This window comes from Haemorhous mexicanus, chromosome 5 (assembly GCF_027477595.1).
Source record: "Haemorhous mexicanus isolate bHaeMex1 chromosome 5, bHaeMex1.pri, whole genome shotgun sequence".
In the NCBI taxonomy this organism is placed as follows: domain Eukaryota; kingdom Metazoa; phylum Chordata; class Aves; order Passeriformes; family Fringillidae; genus Haemorhous; species Haemorhous mexicanus.
This window is the reverse complement of record NC_082345.1, coordinates 37,374,116-37,390,298: the sequence shown is the minus strand read 5'-3', so window position 1 is coordinate 37,390,298 and position 16,183 is coordinate 37,374,116. Positions and strand designations below refer to the sequence as shown.

At 37.6% G+C, this 16,183-nt stretch overlaps 1 protein-coding gene across 1 annotated transcript in view; it reads right to left on the bottom strand.

The window, feature by feature from the left end:
* PAWR (pro-apoptotic WT1 regulator) overlaps nucleotides 1-16,183 on the bottom strand; it is a 72,340-nt gene that overhangs the window by 30,182 nt on the left and 25,975 nt on the right. The window contains exon 3 of the mRNA XM_059846863.1: nucleotides 5,042-5,170. Coding sequence (XP_059702846.1) covers nucleotides 5,042-5,170 — 129 coding nt within the window. The remainder of the gene's footprint in view (nucleotides 1-5,041; nucleotides 5,171-16,183) is intronic.

Below are 16,183 nucleotides of genomic sequence, written 5' to 3'. Positions count from 1 at the left end.
CCTATTCCCATGTTATGTTAGTAGCAAAAAACATCCTGACATGTTTGGGTCAAGTTTTCCAGGGAGAGGAAAGGATTCAGCTCATCCAGCAAGACCTGTTTTGTCCTCAGTGAGGAGAAAAACACGCATCTAGAACTCAATAACCTCCATCCTCATGCCAATGACAAAAGTAACTCTGAAGTTCTCAAATGCCTTTTTGTCTCTTGATGCTTTTGTCAACACGTATCTACTCAACTCCCATATCTTCAATGTCAATTATTCACAGGTAATAAATTTTTTGCAGTGTTCTCATTCACTGCTCAACACAACTAGCACTGACAGACACTACACATTTGAAATAAAATGCAAGCAGAAAGGAACCAAAGATAACATAAAACAAACCGAAGATAACATAAACCATTTCAAAGGTATTGAGAATGATACTTCTATACTATTATAGCATAACTACCAAAAACCAGCCAGTTGTAATTTGAAGGTTTTAATGGATGGAGGACCTATACATGTGTCTTTCACTGCAAGGCTTTGTATTAGCTTTGACTTAACCTTCTCAGCCTTCCCTATTGGCTCTCCAGTTTTCCAAGAACACCAAAAGGTGACATATACATCATATTGGCTCTCCAATTTCCCAAGAACACCATAATGCTACATATACATCACAACATACCACCATGCTCAAATATCACTTTTGTAATGACAGACAGCTTATGTTAACCCTGCAACCACAGGATTACAAGAAGAAGGGCACATATTTGGGACATATTTAGGAGGCCAGATGCATAAACAACTGAATTCCAAGAGGCACATGACCATGGTATCAGCAAACCTGAATGCTCTGATCTAAAGGCCTTGCACATGGTATTTTCTGGCAGGGTTTTTTTGAGTATTAGCTAATAGTAACATCTTTTCCACATTCTGAAACCCAGAAAGTTTTCTAAAAGACTTTAAAATAAATCTTCATTAAATAAATTGTTTTTTCCAGCCAAATCTTGTAGGTTTTTTTGATGCAAGCTTTCTGTATAGCACATAAATACTAACACCATTTTAAATTAAGACATGTTCACTACTTTGAACTATCCACCTACTATTTTTCTATCCACCTCCAAGAAAGACATTGCTATCAAATAGTTCTGCACTATTTTCAATTTTGCCATCTCTGCTAAACAAGAGCTAGATTTCTATAATTACCAGACGGTGAAGATTTCTAGTTAAAGTAGAAACTTTAACTATTAAAGTAGTAGTTTTAACTATGCTTGTCCTTAGCATTACAGATTTTAGCTGTAATGATTTGTAAGAGTTCTAGGCTTACTGATATATGACTTATCACCCCCAGTGTGCATCCCCATACACATCACTGGGGTAGCCCACAGTACCCTAACTCACAAGATAGAACAACTGAATAGGATTTTAGTCCTACTAAGAACAGGAGGAAAATCAAGCAACAAAGTCAGAGTCAGATGTAACATTTTTGTCTGGGAGAGGATTTAATGTTGTGGTGAGGTGTGGCTATCCACAATGTCTTTTTCTAAAGTTAAACAACAAATTCTTTGATTGCAACAGTTTTTCAGTGCTTGTAACACTGCCAGACCTACCATCTTCTATCCTGCCAATATAAAATAATTCAGAAGATTATTTCAGTCAAATAGCTCTGCTTCAGGGAAAATACTCAAATCTCCTGTATTTAGATCTATTCTTAACAAACCTGGTATGTCTGTGCTTGGATGAAGAGCTTTCAATTCAGACAAGAGTTTTCAAAAAATGTACATATTGCCTAAGAAAATCAGAACCACAAGCTCTGACAATATTAAAAGGGAACTGAAAAATCAGATTAAGGACTGGAAAGAAAACCTTATTCAGCAACGTATTTCCACATCAAATATGAAGTCAATACCATTTTATTTACCATTTTCACAACAATTATGTATTTACAAATTTCATTAAATGATAATAAGAATGGACAAATGGGGGGAAATAACTGTAACTACAGAAATGTTTTTATTCTGCTTAGTACTTAGAAGTAAAATATATATTGGTAAATGGCAACTTAAAATTAGTTCTTAGATCTACAACATAAGCTCTATTTTAAAAAATAATATTAGCCTTGTACAGAGTAGAATCAAAAGGAAATTAAGTCATCAAAGCTGAAGTAACACTGCTGTCAAATTCTGTTCAAAACAGGCAAGTTCTAAGTCTTCTAATAAAAAGTGAATTGACAGAGCCAGTAGTAAACTGATTAAGCCTTAGTAGCTACAACTTTCTAAGGTTCCATCTGATCTGTACATGAGTCACCCTGGGCCTTTGCAAGATCCAAGACCTGGGACTTGCTTCTGTACTGTTGGTGACACAACACTCCTGTTCTGTCAACAAAGCAGTAGTGCCTGTTGGAACAGAGGTGACAGCCTTGGAAATGTAGGATACAATTAATACAGACAGTTTGGTAAATAAAAACTTAGGTTGCTGGTCAAGAAGAATAGAAAACATTCATGAAAAAAAGAGGGCACAGAAATATAGCCAAAGCATTATATAATACCACTAGGAGAAACTAAAAAGTAAAACTTTTGGAATATCTGCTGAAGAAGTGAAAACAGAGTGAACACTGTAAGAAACAGTCTTACAAACAACTTGGAAAAAAGCATAAAAACTTTTCAGCATGATGGCTCCTGACAAATCTGCAAAGACAACAGATCCGGTTATACGAGGCATACTCAGAGGAGACATTGGCTTTGAGTAAATATTTTTGTAGATGTACACCATGGAAAAGAATGGTTAGAGTGTCATATCAGAGCACTCCCTCTGGAGAATGGTCTATTTAGAGCAGAAGCACTGCTAGAATGTGAAAAAAAAATAATAAAAGAAATTTTAAAATGTTACCTACCAGAATGAGGCAGCTACTTACTCTTTGAGCTTTGAAGAAACTATTGATGTTACTGAAAAAATATAATATCTGAACTACTCGAGATCAAATGGAACTTCTCATTTAAAACTGCCCTAGTACCACAGGGTAACATAAACATCATCCTCAAGAAGATTCTTAAACAAACACAGAGCTGTAGAGGAGTAAAAGAGGAGTAAACTTGATATTTATACAAGATAAAGTGTTGCTAGCAAGTCTAGAACAATTAAGGAATAGGTAAGTAAATATGATACCATGTGGAAGAGCTACCAGGGCATTTGTAGAATAGATGCACTTTGCAAAGCTAATACAGCTTTTTTAAGTTATAAAAACATGTCCAGGACAGAAATTTGATTGACAGCATACTGCATTTCAAAGGCACTCCCCAAAGCCTACTCAAGAAAGTAATCTGTTAGAATAAAAGGAAATGTCCTGTGAATAAACCACTGGTGCAAAGGTAGGAAATAATGGTGGACCCAATGGCCAGCCTTCACAGTGGATGGGACAACCAGAATAGTGTCACAGGAACCTGTGCAGTAACCTGTGCTTTTCAATGTGTCTGGGGAGCAGATGTCCACAGATGCTACTCAGAATAGAAAAGATACAGATCAACTGTTAAAACATGCATGACTCCTTTATTGGGAGTGACTGGGTGGTGGAACAGGAGATTAAATTTAATGTACATAAGTACAGTGTACATAAGTGAAACGAAAGGTGAACATGTTTCTAAATTTACACAGGCATTGACTTCTGAGCTTGTTATTCACACTCACAGATAACTTGAAAAATGTTAAGTTAGATTAGGCATTCACAACATAAACAGTAAATTCAGTGCTCAGAAGACAAGTAGGCATCAGGAATTATTAGGAAAGAAATAGAACAAAACAAACCCCAAGACTAAACCACTCTATGACTGCATGTTATACTGAATGTTTCATTGGTTCTGTTTTTGGGTACCAAACAAAACAGAGTCAAACTGGAAAGTAGAGAATGTTGTTGAGTAACTCCTGTAGGAGGAACAACCAAGTAAAATAGAATTATTCAGCCTAGGGAACAGGCAGCTGAGAGGAGCCACGCTCTCTCTGCAGCACTCAGCCACATAAAACGGAAGCAGTTGTTCCCCATGTCTTCCACTGGGACACCTTGCTGAAATCACACGGAAACATGGAAAATAACAGATTCAACTTTAACAAAAGGAGACCCTGACACTGCAGGTAATTAAGACGTCTCTGCCCCAGGCTCTTAACGCTAAAGGCATCCATGAGCAGATGAAAGACTAGGCTAAATTTTAGAAGGGAAGTGCATCCAGATATACCAAACCAGCCATGCCACCTCTAGTTATGGATGGGTATAAAACTACCCATGAGCACCATGTGCTTGGTTTGTTTGCATGTTTTTCCCCCCTGTGCATGTGCTGTTGCCTCTGCTGGAGACAACAGGCAGAGCTGCATGGCCTCAGTTTGTACAGCTGGGTTTGTACATGCTGTTAGGTAACAGAAGGAGAAACAAGACTGGCTAAAGAGACTTAGGGCACTCAGGAAAGAGACAGAATATTTGCCACAGGTGGTATAGTTTGAAGGAGGGGTGTACCGGGCATAACTGGCAATGTTTTGATGTCAGGGGGAGGGGACTGCAGGAATGAGTGTGGTCAGGGGATTGGAAAGCAATAAAAAGGGAGAAAAGGTTTCAAAGAGGCAAGGGCTGTTTACCCTAGGAAGTTTGTGTGTTGGTTTAAGTCCTAGAATCAGTAATTAGAAGTCAATTAACATAATAAATTAGGAAAATGTGTCCTGATTTAGGAGTCTACCTCCAATTAATTGAATATTCTATGCCTGTCAGTGTTTTTCACTTCAATCTCCCAGTTTCTCTTCCCCAGTAACTTACTCAATAGTTAAGTTCTATGATGAACATCAAAACTATTACCTTCAAGACCTCTACAGAAACAGAAGATTCTGTTGTCAGAATCTTCATCTCAGTAGTATTAAGTTTGTGGAATGGAACCTCATACTCTGTTTTCAGCAATGCGTCAACTCCTGAACTTTAGGTTTTTTTCATGTAGAGTAAAATCTACTGTTTAGAAATACAAAGAAGAAAGCAGTACAAGTTTTAAATCTGAGTAAAATGCCAAAATGAACAATGTTAAGATCTCACCTGGAGTAAGTATGAGCAAGAGGTATCTGCACTGGAACTCTCATTTTGTACCGTATTCTGCTGAGTAATAGCATCTTCTTTCTTTCGTTCCTTCTGGCCTGCTTCATCATCTTCATACTCATCAAGGCTCTAAAACAAAAAATATTTGATTATTAGTCATAGTCTTTGTATGCTGCTTCACATGCTTCCCACATTTCACAAAATTCATGCATCAGTGAATATCTTCAAATAATAATTTCATATTTCAGGAAAGTCTAATTAAATGTTTAAATGCTTTTCTTTCCAACTAACAGCTCTTCTTCCTGACAAAAGTAAGAAAAAAATCAAAACACGATCCATTTTGACAAAGGTTTAGACAACACCGTGCAAGTTCGGTGCTAACCCTGCTGTGAGCAGGAGCTTGGGCTATACCTGAAGTTCCTTCCATTGCAATGACTCTACAACCCTGTTTGCCATATACAACTTTATTACCTTTACACAAGAGATTTTCTGAAAATCCAGAAAAGAAAAAAAGTTAATTGTACTCTTCACTCAACAGCTGACTTTTTTGACCTAGTGGCACCTGCTGAGGTATAAGTGTCAGTCTCAATCACCCATTTTAATTATGGCCCCCTTGATTTTCATTTTTTCTTTGAAAATTTACCATTGAAAATCAGTAATTTTTAATGACTTGGACAGTCATTAATTACTCACAGTTTTACACTTATACATAATGTTTTGACTCTTCAACACAAATGTTCACACTAGATTTGCTGACACACTTGCTTTGAGAGGATTAAGTTTCTAAAGAACTGACTGCTATCAAGCCAGAGACAGTAAAAGTAAGTAGGCAAGTAAATAAAAATATAAATAATCAGTATTACTGCCTCTGTTCTAGCTCAAAGCCACGTTAAGGCCAGGGCAGAAATGTGAGGACTCAAGCAGCTTTGGGCTAAGTCAGCTATGTTAGAAGACCAACTTAAAGCAGACAAAGCTAAAAAAAAAGTCTGACCATGACATCACAAGCTGTTTGCCAGTACTCTGTGTCAGAACAAGAGATGTGTGAAACCCTGTTACAGAAACAGAGGGAAATAACCAGTTTAAGACATCAAAAAGCTTCTAGATTCATGTACAATACCTTGAGAAACAAAGAACAGGAGTAGCAGAGAACAAAGATGAATGTCAAATTATTTCAGTTGACATTTCTAATGCAGTAAAAACAAAGTATTCTGAGGCTCAGGTACTGACAATCTCTGTCATCACTTTACACAGAGGACAGAAAACTAATCAAAAGTATATCATGAGACTGCTGGAATACACTATGTTTAAAATAAAACCAGTGTTATTTGCTAGCTGGAAATAGCACTAGTATATCAAAAACCAACTCCAGCTCCTCCAAAGCAAACACTATGGTGATACACGTGCTAGAAAACTGGCAAACCAGAAAGGGATTTGTTTCCACAAGTGAACCTGAATAAAAGCCATTTAAACTCTCCACAGCAGTGCTCATGACAGCAACACTAATGCAATTTCACTGGTCTACTTCTAACCAACCTTTCAATGTAACTCATGCAGACCTGCTCCTATCACTAAGAAAGGCATACTTAGAGGGTTACTATGGCTAAATCATTACACATTCAAAAACACTTTCAATTAGTCTTTTCTAATAAAATAATTACAAATATTTAATATAATTCTTCCGGGTCCATTTGTAACAAAGTATTTAAAAAACAGCCATGGTACATTCTAGGAAATGATCTTTAAATCAACATCCTCTACCTTTTATAAACTGTAAAACTTGAAATTTTGATGACATAAACTGATCTCCTAATTTATTCCATTATCATATTAATTCATTATGAAGTGACACAATAAAAAATTATAAGGCCCTACTGCAACAAGAAACTGAGTCATCTCTGTCTCTTACAAAGCCAGCCCTGTTCAGAAAGAACTAGGAGACACACAGAAGTCATCCTGTAAATTTTAACCAGTGTCAGATGAAGAATGATACTGTGTTAGAAAAACAGAAACATTTTCAGATTGGTCTTCCAGTCTCCAAGTCATGACAGAGAATGGAAACAACTTTGCATTTTCAAGGGAAAATATTCTTTAAGGAGAAAAATTAGGCTCAAACATCAATCTTGTAGGAAAAAGGTCTTAGTAGTGACTAAGTAGATAAGTGTACCTTTCTCCACAAATCCTCTCCTTCAGATACATGCTTCTCAGAAGATTTCCAAAGACAATGAGTGCTCAACAGAAATATTTTTCTCAGAATACAATTGCATTTGTAATGAAGAACGTTCTTCTTTCTTTTAATATAAGATCACCTGCTACTACCTATTCCTTTAGCAATTTTAAACAGGAACAAAATCTGGTATTCTAGCCACAAATTTTAAAGTTCTAGCCACATAATTTTAAACTAAACATTTTCAGTTGGGATTTGCCAGCAATGTCCATTCCCACCCTTTCCTTTCTTCTCAGGAAGGTCCAAGATCACCAAAGTCTAATTTGTACCGCTGAAAGGTATTCAACCACCCCAAATAATCCATACTTCCAAGGTTGGTTCACTGCAGCAGGTGTCCCAACCAGCTGAGGCCAGCACAAGTTTAGGTGGCTAGAACCACAAAAGCACCAGGTTTTTTATGAGTTGTAAGAGATGAGGTGGAGGAGTCTCAAGCACAGGTTGACAGTCACCATCCATGGCTGACACAGCACATTTGGCCAGGGCTGCCAAGGCCTTCCTGCCCTAAAGCAGATTTGTAGTCACTGTCAGAGGCTGTGGTTTCCCAAACACAAAGGTTGTGTTCCCCTTCCAAATATGCAGACACACCAATTCACACAATGCTTACAAAATGCAGGCTGAGCACAAACCAACACACTAACAACTACATAATTTAAACCTTTTACTGCCTTTAAGGAAGTTATTAAGTTTTGCTTCAATAACCATTAGCCTTAAAAAGGAAATCCACTTGTTTTGACTCATTATAAAATAAGCTCTCTTATTGAAAATATCCTGCTTATGCACTTCATCTTCAGTTATTGATTGCTAGCATTACTGCCATTTATGTTCTTAGCAAATTTTTGGAGTAATAAAAATCAATAAAACCACATTTTGCTTTGTGGGTGAGGGTTGATACATTATTATTGAAAAAATTAAAAATGTTTCAAGTGTTGTTAGACACTTTAAGAACAAGGTTTTTTCTAACTGCGGTGCAGCTGAAACTGCCTCAATCCACAAGACATTTCAATTAGCTGGATTACTATGTTGTGCACGTTGCAGGCTCCCTCAAATGCTGCACTTTGCTGTAAAAACTAGTTTCACATCACTGAAAAAGACATAAGTACAGCAATTACTTTCTCTGTCAGCACAGCAGAGAAATGGACTTGTAACCACTGAGGTGTAATTCCAACCCATTATATAATTCTCTCTGTCCATTCCCTTTCCTCTGCTTTTTTATTTTGCCACTAGGCACATACCATTTCAGAACCTTATTTTCCATTAAAATCATCTGAGTTTTGTATAGCAGATACTCAATGTGACATTCCCACATCTGATCTTAATATAAGGAATCCACAGAAATTTTTTAGGTTTTCTAGGATTTCAGTAGATGTTTGAAGCTGTAGCATAAACATTTTTTTGTAAACCTCTAGTACGGAAAATACAAGCAGAGTAAGATGCTTTCAAAAGAATCAGACTGAGGAAAAGACACTGCCACAAAGATATCTCCACATTCCAGCACACCACCACCTCCAGTTTAAAGAGACGCTGTACAAAGAACATTTCTAATGATTCACTCACTGGTTTGCCTCCTATAAATATTAGTGCATTGCTAAGAACAAGCAAAAGTTGGGGGAGGGCTGTCTTTTCCCTGGAAAGAAGCAATATTCCTATCCTGTGCAGATCAGTGTATGAGTATGCACAAGCTGCTCTCGCCACAAGAAATCACACTGAGTCAAAATGTCCTGGTTCCCAACCCCCTTCCTGCACCAATCTGCTTCTGCCTTACAGCACATAACTGAGAGCTTCCCAGCTCATTTCATGAAAGGTCAGTCAGGTTCCTTTCAGCAGTTCTAATTAGCTCAACTGATTTTGCCTGGACCAGATACAAGCCCATTCAAACTACTTATTTCGCAGAACTCCAGGAACGGTTGTGCTACATCAGCTTTTTGAAAGTGATGAGCACTTGAGATAATACCATATTTAACCAGTACAGCAAGATGTGCAAGCAGATATGTACTCTCAGTAAAACCTCGTTGTTCAGCTTCATATTGGGCAATGAACAGAAACTCTGCATCACAAGCACCATCGGTTATCTCGATGGGCTTTCCTAGCTTAACCATGGTAGTATTGTTGGAGAGGAAACAAATCGAGGCATCTTCCCATTTCCCTGAAACAACTACAGTTTAAAGAGGTAATTTTTAAAAAATCAATTTTACCATAAGGATATTTCCCATGCTGAGAAAAAGTTCAAAGTGCACTATCATAACTTCACCTCAAGACATTGTAAAACTGCAAAGGTTCCTATTAAATGTAAATATTTTCTGAAAGCTTCAACAGTAGAAATACATGACAAGATGTAAGAATTACTTTTAACTCTGAAAAAAACGTATCAAGCAATTAACTACTGCCACAAACATTTTGGAATTCAACATTATCTTTCCCTTGGCTGACCATTCAGAAAAACCTGGAAAACAAACAGCAAATAAAAGACAACTATCTTACAAATATCTTACACATGATTTCGCTCTTCTTACTGCAACACTGAGAACCAAATGCTTCCTTGCTTTACCACGCACAACTCTGATATCAGCTAAATACCATTTTGCTATCTCTTTGCACAGTATCAAATGCTTTTGTCAGTGCCTCCCATCAAAACAAGCAAAAATCCCAAACCTCCACGATTTGAGATAGTGCATCTTTTCCCCTCTGAAGCACTAATTTTAACCATATTTATAACACACTTTAATTACTGTGCAGACAGAACCCAAAATAATTAAGTAAAACAAATTTACAGTAATAAAATCTTTTTATTGAAATAACAGTATAATTGGAAAAATTGCATCTTTTTCATTCTGCAAGCCTCTCATCACATTTCACTGGCTGAAGTGCTTTTCTTTACAAGTTGAAAACCAATCCTATAGACGTGAAAGCAAATAATGTTATTCCTAGGAACTGTCTAAAACCTACAAGCAGTTGTATCAATTACCCAGCTAACGATTTTATTTTTTTTAAGACTTCAATTCTCACATTAAGAGAGCCCAAAAAAGGACACTAAACTCCAACACCCTATCCACATGATTTCTGTGCACTTCTAAAAGTCTACATCTGTAACTGGAGCAGTCCAATACCAACCATTAGTATAATCACAAGCACGGATTTTTAACCCAGAAGAGTAGCAAAGGCAGGAATCTTTGGTATCTGAGATCAAAAGAGACCCTACGACAAGAATGGGTCAGTGCCCAGCAGGTGGGCCAGAGCACAGCTGACTGCAGCCACAGGATTCGCTCATCCTTGACCATGCTGCCAACAAAGCAATCCTAAAAGACGAGCATCACATAGATCAGTGAAATGCACATCTTGCTCTACAAAATTCACAGCATTCCTGATTATAAGTCACATTTACATTTTTTTAACTCTATCCTTTTCTCACCCATAACAAGAATTTATAAGTACTTACTTTGTACATTCAATTATATTCCAGAGCAAATACAATTTAAAGTCTCAAAATCCTCTTAGAAATGTTTTGGGTAAAAAACCCAGCATATTTGTCTGTATTAAGAGCAAAGTAACAAAGTATTTTGAATTCTTTTAAAGCTTTATGTAAAACATCAACTGCATCAACACCAGAATGTCAATTATCCCTCATTATAATAACAAAAAGCAGCAATGTTTGCAGTTTGTTATTCATCAAAATACACTGTTTGGTCACCGGTGTTTTCAAACATACCACAAGAATGAGTTCAAAAGTCAAATGTTTAACTTAAACTAATCACCAAAAAATCCTTTATCACAAGGCTTGTCAAGAATGATTGGTGGTTATGCTTAATTTAACTACTTAGTACATGATAAGAAAGTCACAGAGTAAAATTCCAGGGATACAAGAAAGCTTGTCTTGCAAAAGAAAAGCTATCGAGCATTATTAAAATTTTTCTAGAAAAGAGAGAGACATAATAAAAATCATGGATTGGCAAACATCAGAATTAAGCACCAAACTTTTTAACACTGAACTCATGGTTAGCATTTTAGAGCCTTTCTAACTGACCAACACCTAAGAACAGAAGAATCAAGCAGCAACAATGACTGAGGATCCTAATGCAATGACATCCAACTGCTTACATCTCTTCCACAGGGAAATAATGCAAATAGAATTATGACTCATCCAGAAGAAAACCCAATCCCATGCTCTTAAAAAGAAAATATCAAACAACATCAAATAAAGGGTGCAAGAAAAAAGCAGCCAAATCCTCCTAATGCTGTGGGTATGATCTCACTTTTACAAGTACAGGGTCCTTACATAGCACATCTCTGTGCACCAAGAGTGAAAATAAACCTTCCACTCCTCATTCAAATTTTGCACACTGCTCCTTACTTCTATTTTGACAGTAACATGTCTTTTCCTTCCTCTGCTGATGGTGGACCTCCGGTAAAGAGTTAATAAAAACTGCGCTGTCTGCACAGAAATCACTAATAGTGTTGAACATATGAATCTGAAAGTTATAGAAATGGTCCCAAAAACCACACACACACAGAAGTGGAGTCAGTCACCAAACCAATCTCATTAACTTCCAAGTTAACATTCTGAAATGATGCATCCTATCTGAAACAAACATAGCAAACCAGTGGTTGAGCAGAAGAAATTCAGTAAAACAAAGTTTGCCTGGTTCAGTCAGGGGGGAAAAACAGACCTGTTAAAAATATTTGCACTGTCCACAAACAAATATCTATTGGTTTGCATCATGCCACAGATGTCAGGAAACAACAATCACAGACTGCAAGAGCAGAAAAGAGAACTCTTCCTGGATGTATAGGAAAAAAGGGATCATTCAGATGTTTGATGCTCACTTATGCTACTTTTTCTATTAAACTTGCTCTTCTTTAGGTAAGACTTTAGGAGATGTTGGTATTAGAGGGCATGTAAACAATGGCTGAACAAAAGCCACTCAAGCAACAGATAATGGAGTAAAAATGTCTGTAACCACCATTACTTTGACTTTCACTGCCATGTATTTCTGACAAAACTTAGCAAACGGAAACAATGCTCCAAATGAGAGAAAGATTTATTGTCATGTAGCAAAAGACCATACAGACTGAGTACCCTTCTCTTTAAAGCCACAGAATAGGAGAGAAAAAAAAATCTAGAAGAAGATAAGCACACTATTTTCAAGACAGAATTATTCCTTTTAATGTGACCACCTAACACAGAAGAATGCTCTCATCCCCAGTACATCTGTGGTGCTTCTGAAGAGAAATAAAGATGAGGTCAGTACTGGAAGAATGTTCTAAAAGGAAAGCAAACAGGTTAATCAGTGGAACTGTATTTCTAACTATCCTGTCCCCAAAAGAAAGCAGTTTGTAGCCATTTATACTGTCTGAATATCAAGTTGCATTTAATTATTTTTTTTAATGCAGCGACTTCATAGGATTCTGCTCTCCTGCCTAGTGGGCTACTTGTCACTTTCCTTATTCTACTCACTGAATCTCATTCAATGTTTACATACAGTGGGTGTGGGATTGGTCAAACTAAACAAAGGCAAAAAGGCTGATGAAAACCAACTGAGCACAGGCAAGCCAGGACAATAGACTCAGAACCCATCCCAAGGGGAAAAATAAAACTTTGGCACAATAAGTTTTTGAGAGTTGCACTATACTTCTCATTTAGGAGTGAGTTCTCAAACTACAGAAAAACTGATAAAAAAAAAAATCAATCAGATTTTCTGCTCTTCCAGGTGCTTCTTTTGAGTCCTAATAGAAGTGTACTAACTAGACAGAGATGGACTCTTCATTCAGCCGCGGGGTAGAAAGGGAAAAGTAGTACTGAAAAAGGAATTCAAATAGGATAGGCACTTATCTGGACAAAAAAAAAAGTTTGAATTTGAGATCCACGGCAATAAACAAGTATTCTGGATGGACTCAGCACTGTTATCAGGAATAGACAGCACTGATCAAAACTGTGCAGGCAGACAAACCACACCTGTGGTACTGAAGCCTCCATAGGACAGATATAACAAAGTAAGATGAAAAAAAGTTTAAACTTGTTGCTCAAGTCAACATTTTAACTATTTCCTGGGAGAACACTTTATACCTCAAATTAACCCTAGTGACAATTCTGTGATTTGGGACAGAATAGCTGCTGGGAAACAGCTGTTTCCCAACCTAGACTTCCAAAATCACTCTTTAGCTCTGTATTTGTAGGGAAGTCCTCTTCCTTGGGAGCATTGCCAACACTTTTTTTATAAATATATCAATGTCCAAGGATCTTGATGAAAATCCAGCCCAGGTTCTCACAGTGCAATCTTACATGTTAACAGCCTAAGAGTCTTCTGTTACCTCCACTCCTATCCTTGCTTCTTATGGAAGTTCAGAAATCCCTGCTCTTTTGTACTTGTAGGTTTCTGAAGTCACTAGTGCTGGTGGGTGCAGGCGTGCTGTGTTCCAGACAGTAATTAATACTTAGTAATAGATCCTTTAAGACATGAAAGTTGCACAAGTGTGAGGGGGCTAACAGAAGTTTGCTCCAAGTGAAATATGCAGATCAGTTGCCAGAGTAATTCAAGGACTAGACAAAACAGGCAGTTACCCTTCCACCTAAGCACTCAGCACTGCATACAGCCCTGAGCCAGCTCAGCAGGTGTTTGACTCTTCCCATTCAAAAGCTCTGGGAGGAACTAAGGGAACTATGGTATTGACTTGGGAGTGAGGAGGAGAAAGCGTGGGAGACAGAACGAGCTGTGGGAAAGGCTCACAGAAAGAACATGTAGCTGATGCCTGGTGAGAGGGAGCTACTCAAGTAAACAGATATTACAGCAGCAAAAATAAGCCAGTAAGCAAAGGACACATCTGTTTCAATTGGTCTGAGAAGCAAAACTACATAAGGTACTTGTTTTTTGTGGTCTTTCTGTCGCTGTCAGAGTGGGCTGCCTAATTTTCCCTGCATCCAAAAATTTTCATTTTTTGATTACCAGGTCTAAAACAGAGCTGGGTACACTCCACTTCCAGTAGGTAAGAAAAACTAGGGCTTCAGGGTGGGAACATGCAAATAGACAAGACTTTGCCACAAAAGAGTATTTCGTGTGCACACTAAACAGTACCAAAAGTTCAAGTATCTTAGTACAAAAGTAGCATTTAAATATGATGACCTCAGAACAGAGAACAGCATGCACAGACACAAAACCAAATCCATCCAGGTGTGAGAAAATCATAGTATAGGATCATAATGGGAGGAATGAGTCACGTCACAGAGTTGGTTCAAAACAACTTCACTCACTGGAACCTTACACTACTGTAACTCATTCCATAAGAGAGCAATGCTATTTCTACAAGAAAACAAACCAGAATGAAGCATGAATAAACAAAACATGGAAAATGCTGGATAAATAAAAACTTACATTCACAAGCGTGGAATTTATACAAAAAAGGCAATTTTCCATTGCTGTTATTTTAATTGTTGAGTGACTGATAAAGTTGTGGGGGGTTTTTTAGCTATATAGTTACTTGCATACAATATAGTGTAAGCCTTGGCCAGGTCTTCAGCAATTAATTATTTGTATGTCAACCCATCTAGACAGAGATGACAGCTCAAGCAAAGAGCCTGAGACCAGACAGCTCAAGCAAATCATTAAGATTTCATCTTCTAAAGCATTTATTATCTTGATTCATAACATCAACTGTACCATGCATTTCTCAACTTCAAAATAGGAATATTGGGTAAAGTCCTCTCTTCTGAAATACTCAGAAATCTGCCCATTACTGGTGACTGGGAAACTTTGCTCCAAGGTGACAGGGATTTGCTCTGTGCTCCAGACACAAGGCACTGGCAAGGCTCTCCCTTGCTGAGGCACAGAACAGAAGGGCTACAGCCCTTCCCCCCTTTCTACTGAGTATAATGAAAGGGTGAGGTTAAGGTTAAGACTGATGCAAAATTAATATGCATCACGTTTGCCATGGTAACTGTTCACATGCGTTGTTTTCTGTAGACCAAACTGTGGTAAACACAAGGTAATTCAAGCTTTACCATTCCTCAGTGAAAGAGAGGTAAACAATGACATGCAGCCTGTAGGTACCACAGGCTAGAAGCATTCATTCCGTTACCATGGAGCAGCCCTGAGCCATTGCTGTGTCCAGCCCAAGTGCCTGTCACTCTGACCAAAGACGACAAGGAGAGGAATTCACACAAGTTGATAACACTGGAAATGGGATTCTATTCAATTTGTCTCATATAATTACCTATCGCAGCCAAATGAGAGTTAAAATCAGACTTTTGTTCCTTTGATTTAAAGAATCTTAATGACAAAAAAACCCCTTTCCAATATAAACTGATGCTCCAGTAGGATCTTCACGTTGTTAACAGGAGGACATACACATGCAAAAACAACAAAATAAATCCCCCCCAGCTACTGCTACACTTTTAGTCCAATCCAAACCAGAGGAAAGCAAGTAAAGAAGTATCCGAGGAGCAGTCAGGAATGAGGATTCTGCTGTTCACGTTATTAAAACATTTCTCAGACTACAAGCTAAAGCCTGTAATAACGTCGCTTGGAAAACAGAAGGCTGAGTGAGCATCTGAGGGTGAAAAGGAATGTTTTTACAGGCGCAGTTAGTAAATACCACTGGCTCCTGCAGACATTCTTCCTTAAATGGAAATTAACATTGCTTTAGGTTAGAAAAGAATCTCTTGATACAATAGATGTGAGAGGGTAGCTATTAACCTTTTAGCACCTGCACTAAACGAAAAAAAAATTAGCAGAAGGCTTTATATATACAATTTTTTGTTCAGTAAATATTTAAAACTCTTTCCCTTCCCTGCCACATGACTCTTGGCTGTAGATCTGGAAGAGCAAGGAATCCTAAAGTCTCACAAACAACATTAAAATAATGTGGAAACACAAAGTTTCTTTGCATATCTATGACTAACTGTGTGAGGGCACTAGACAATTTAAAGAAAG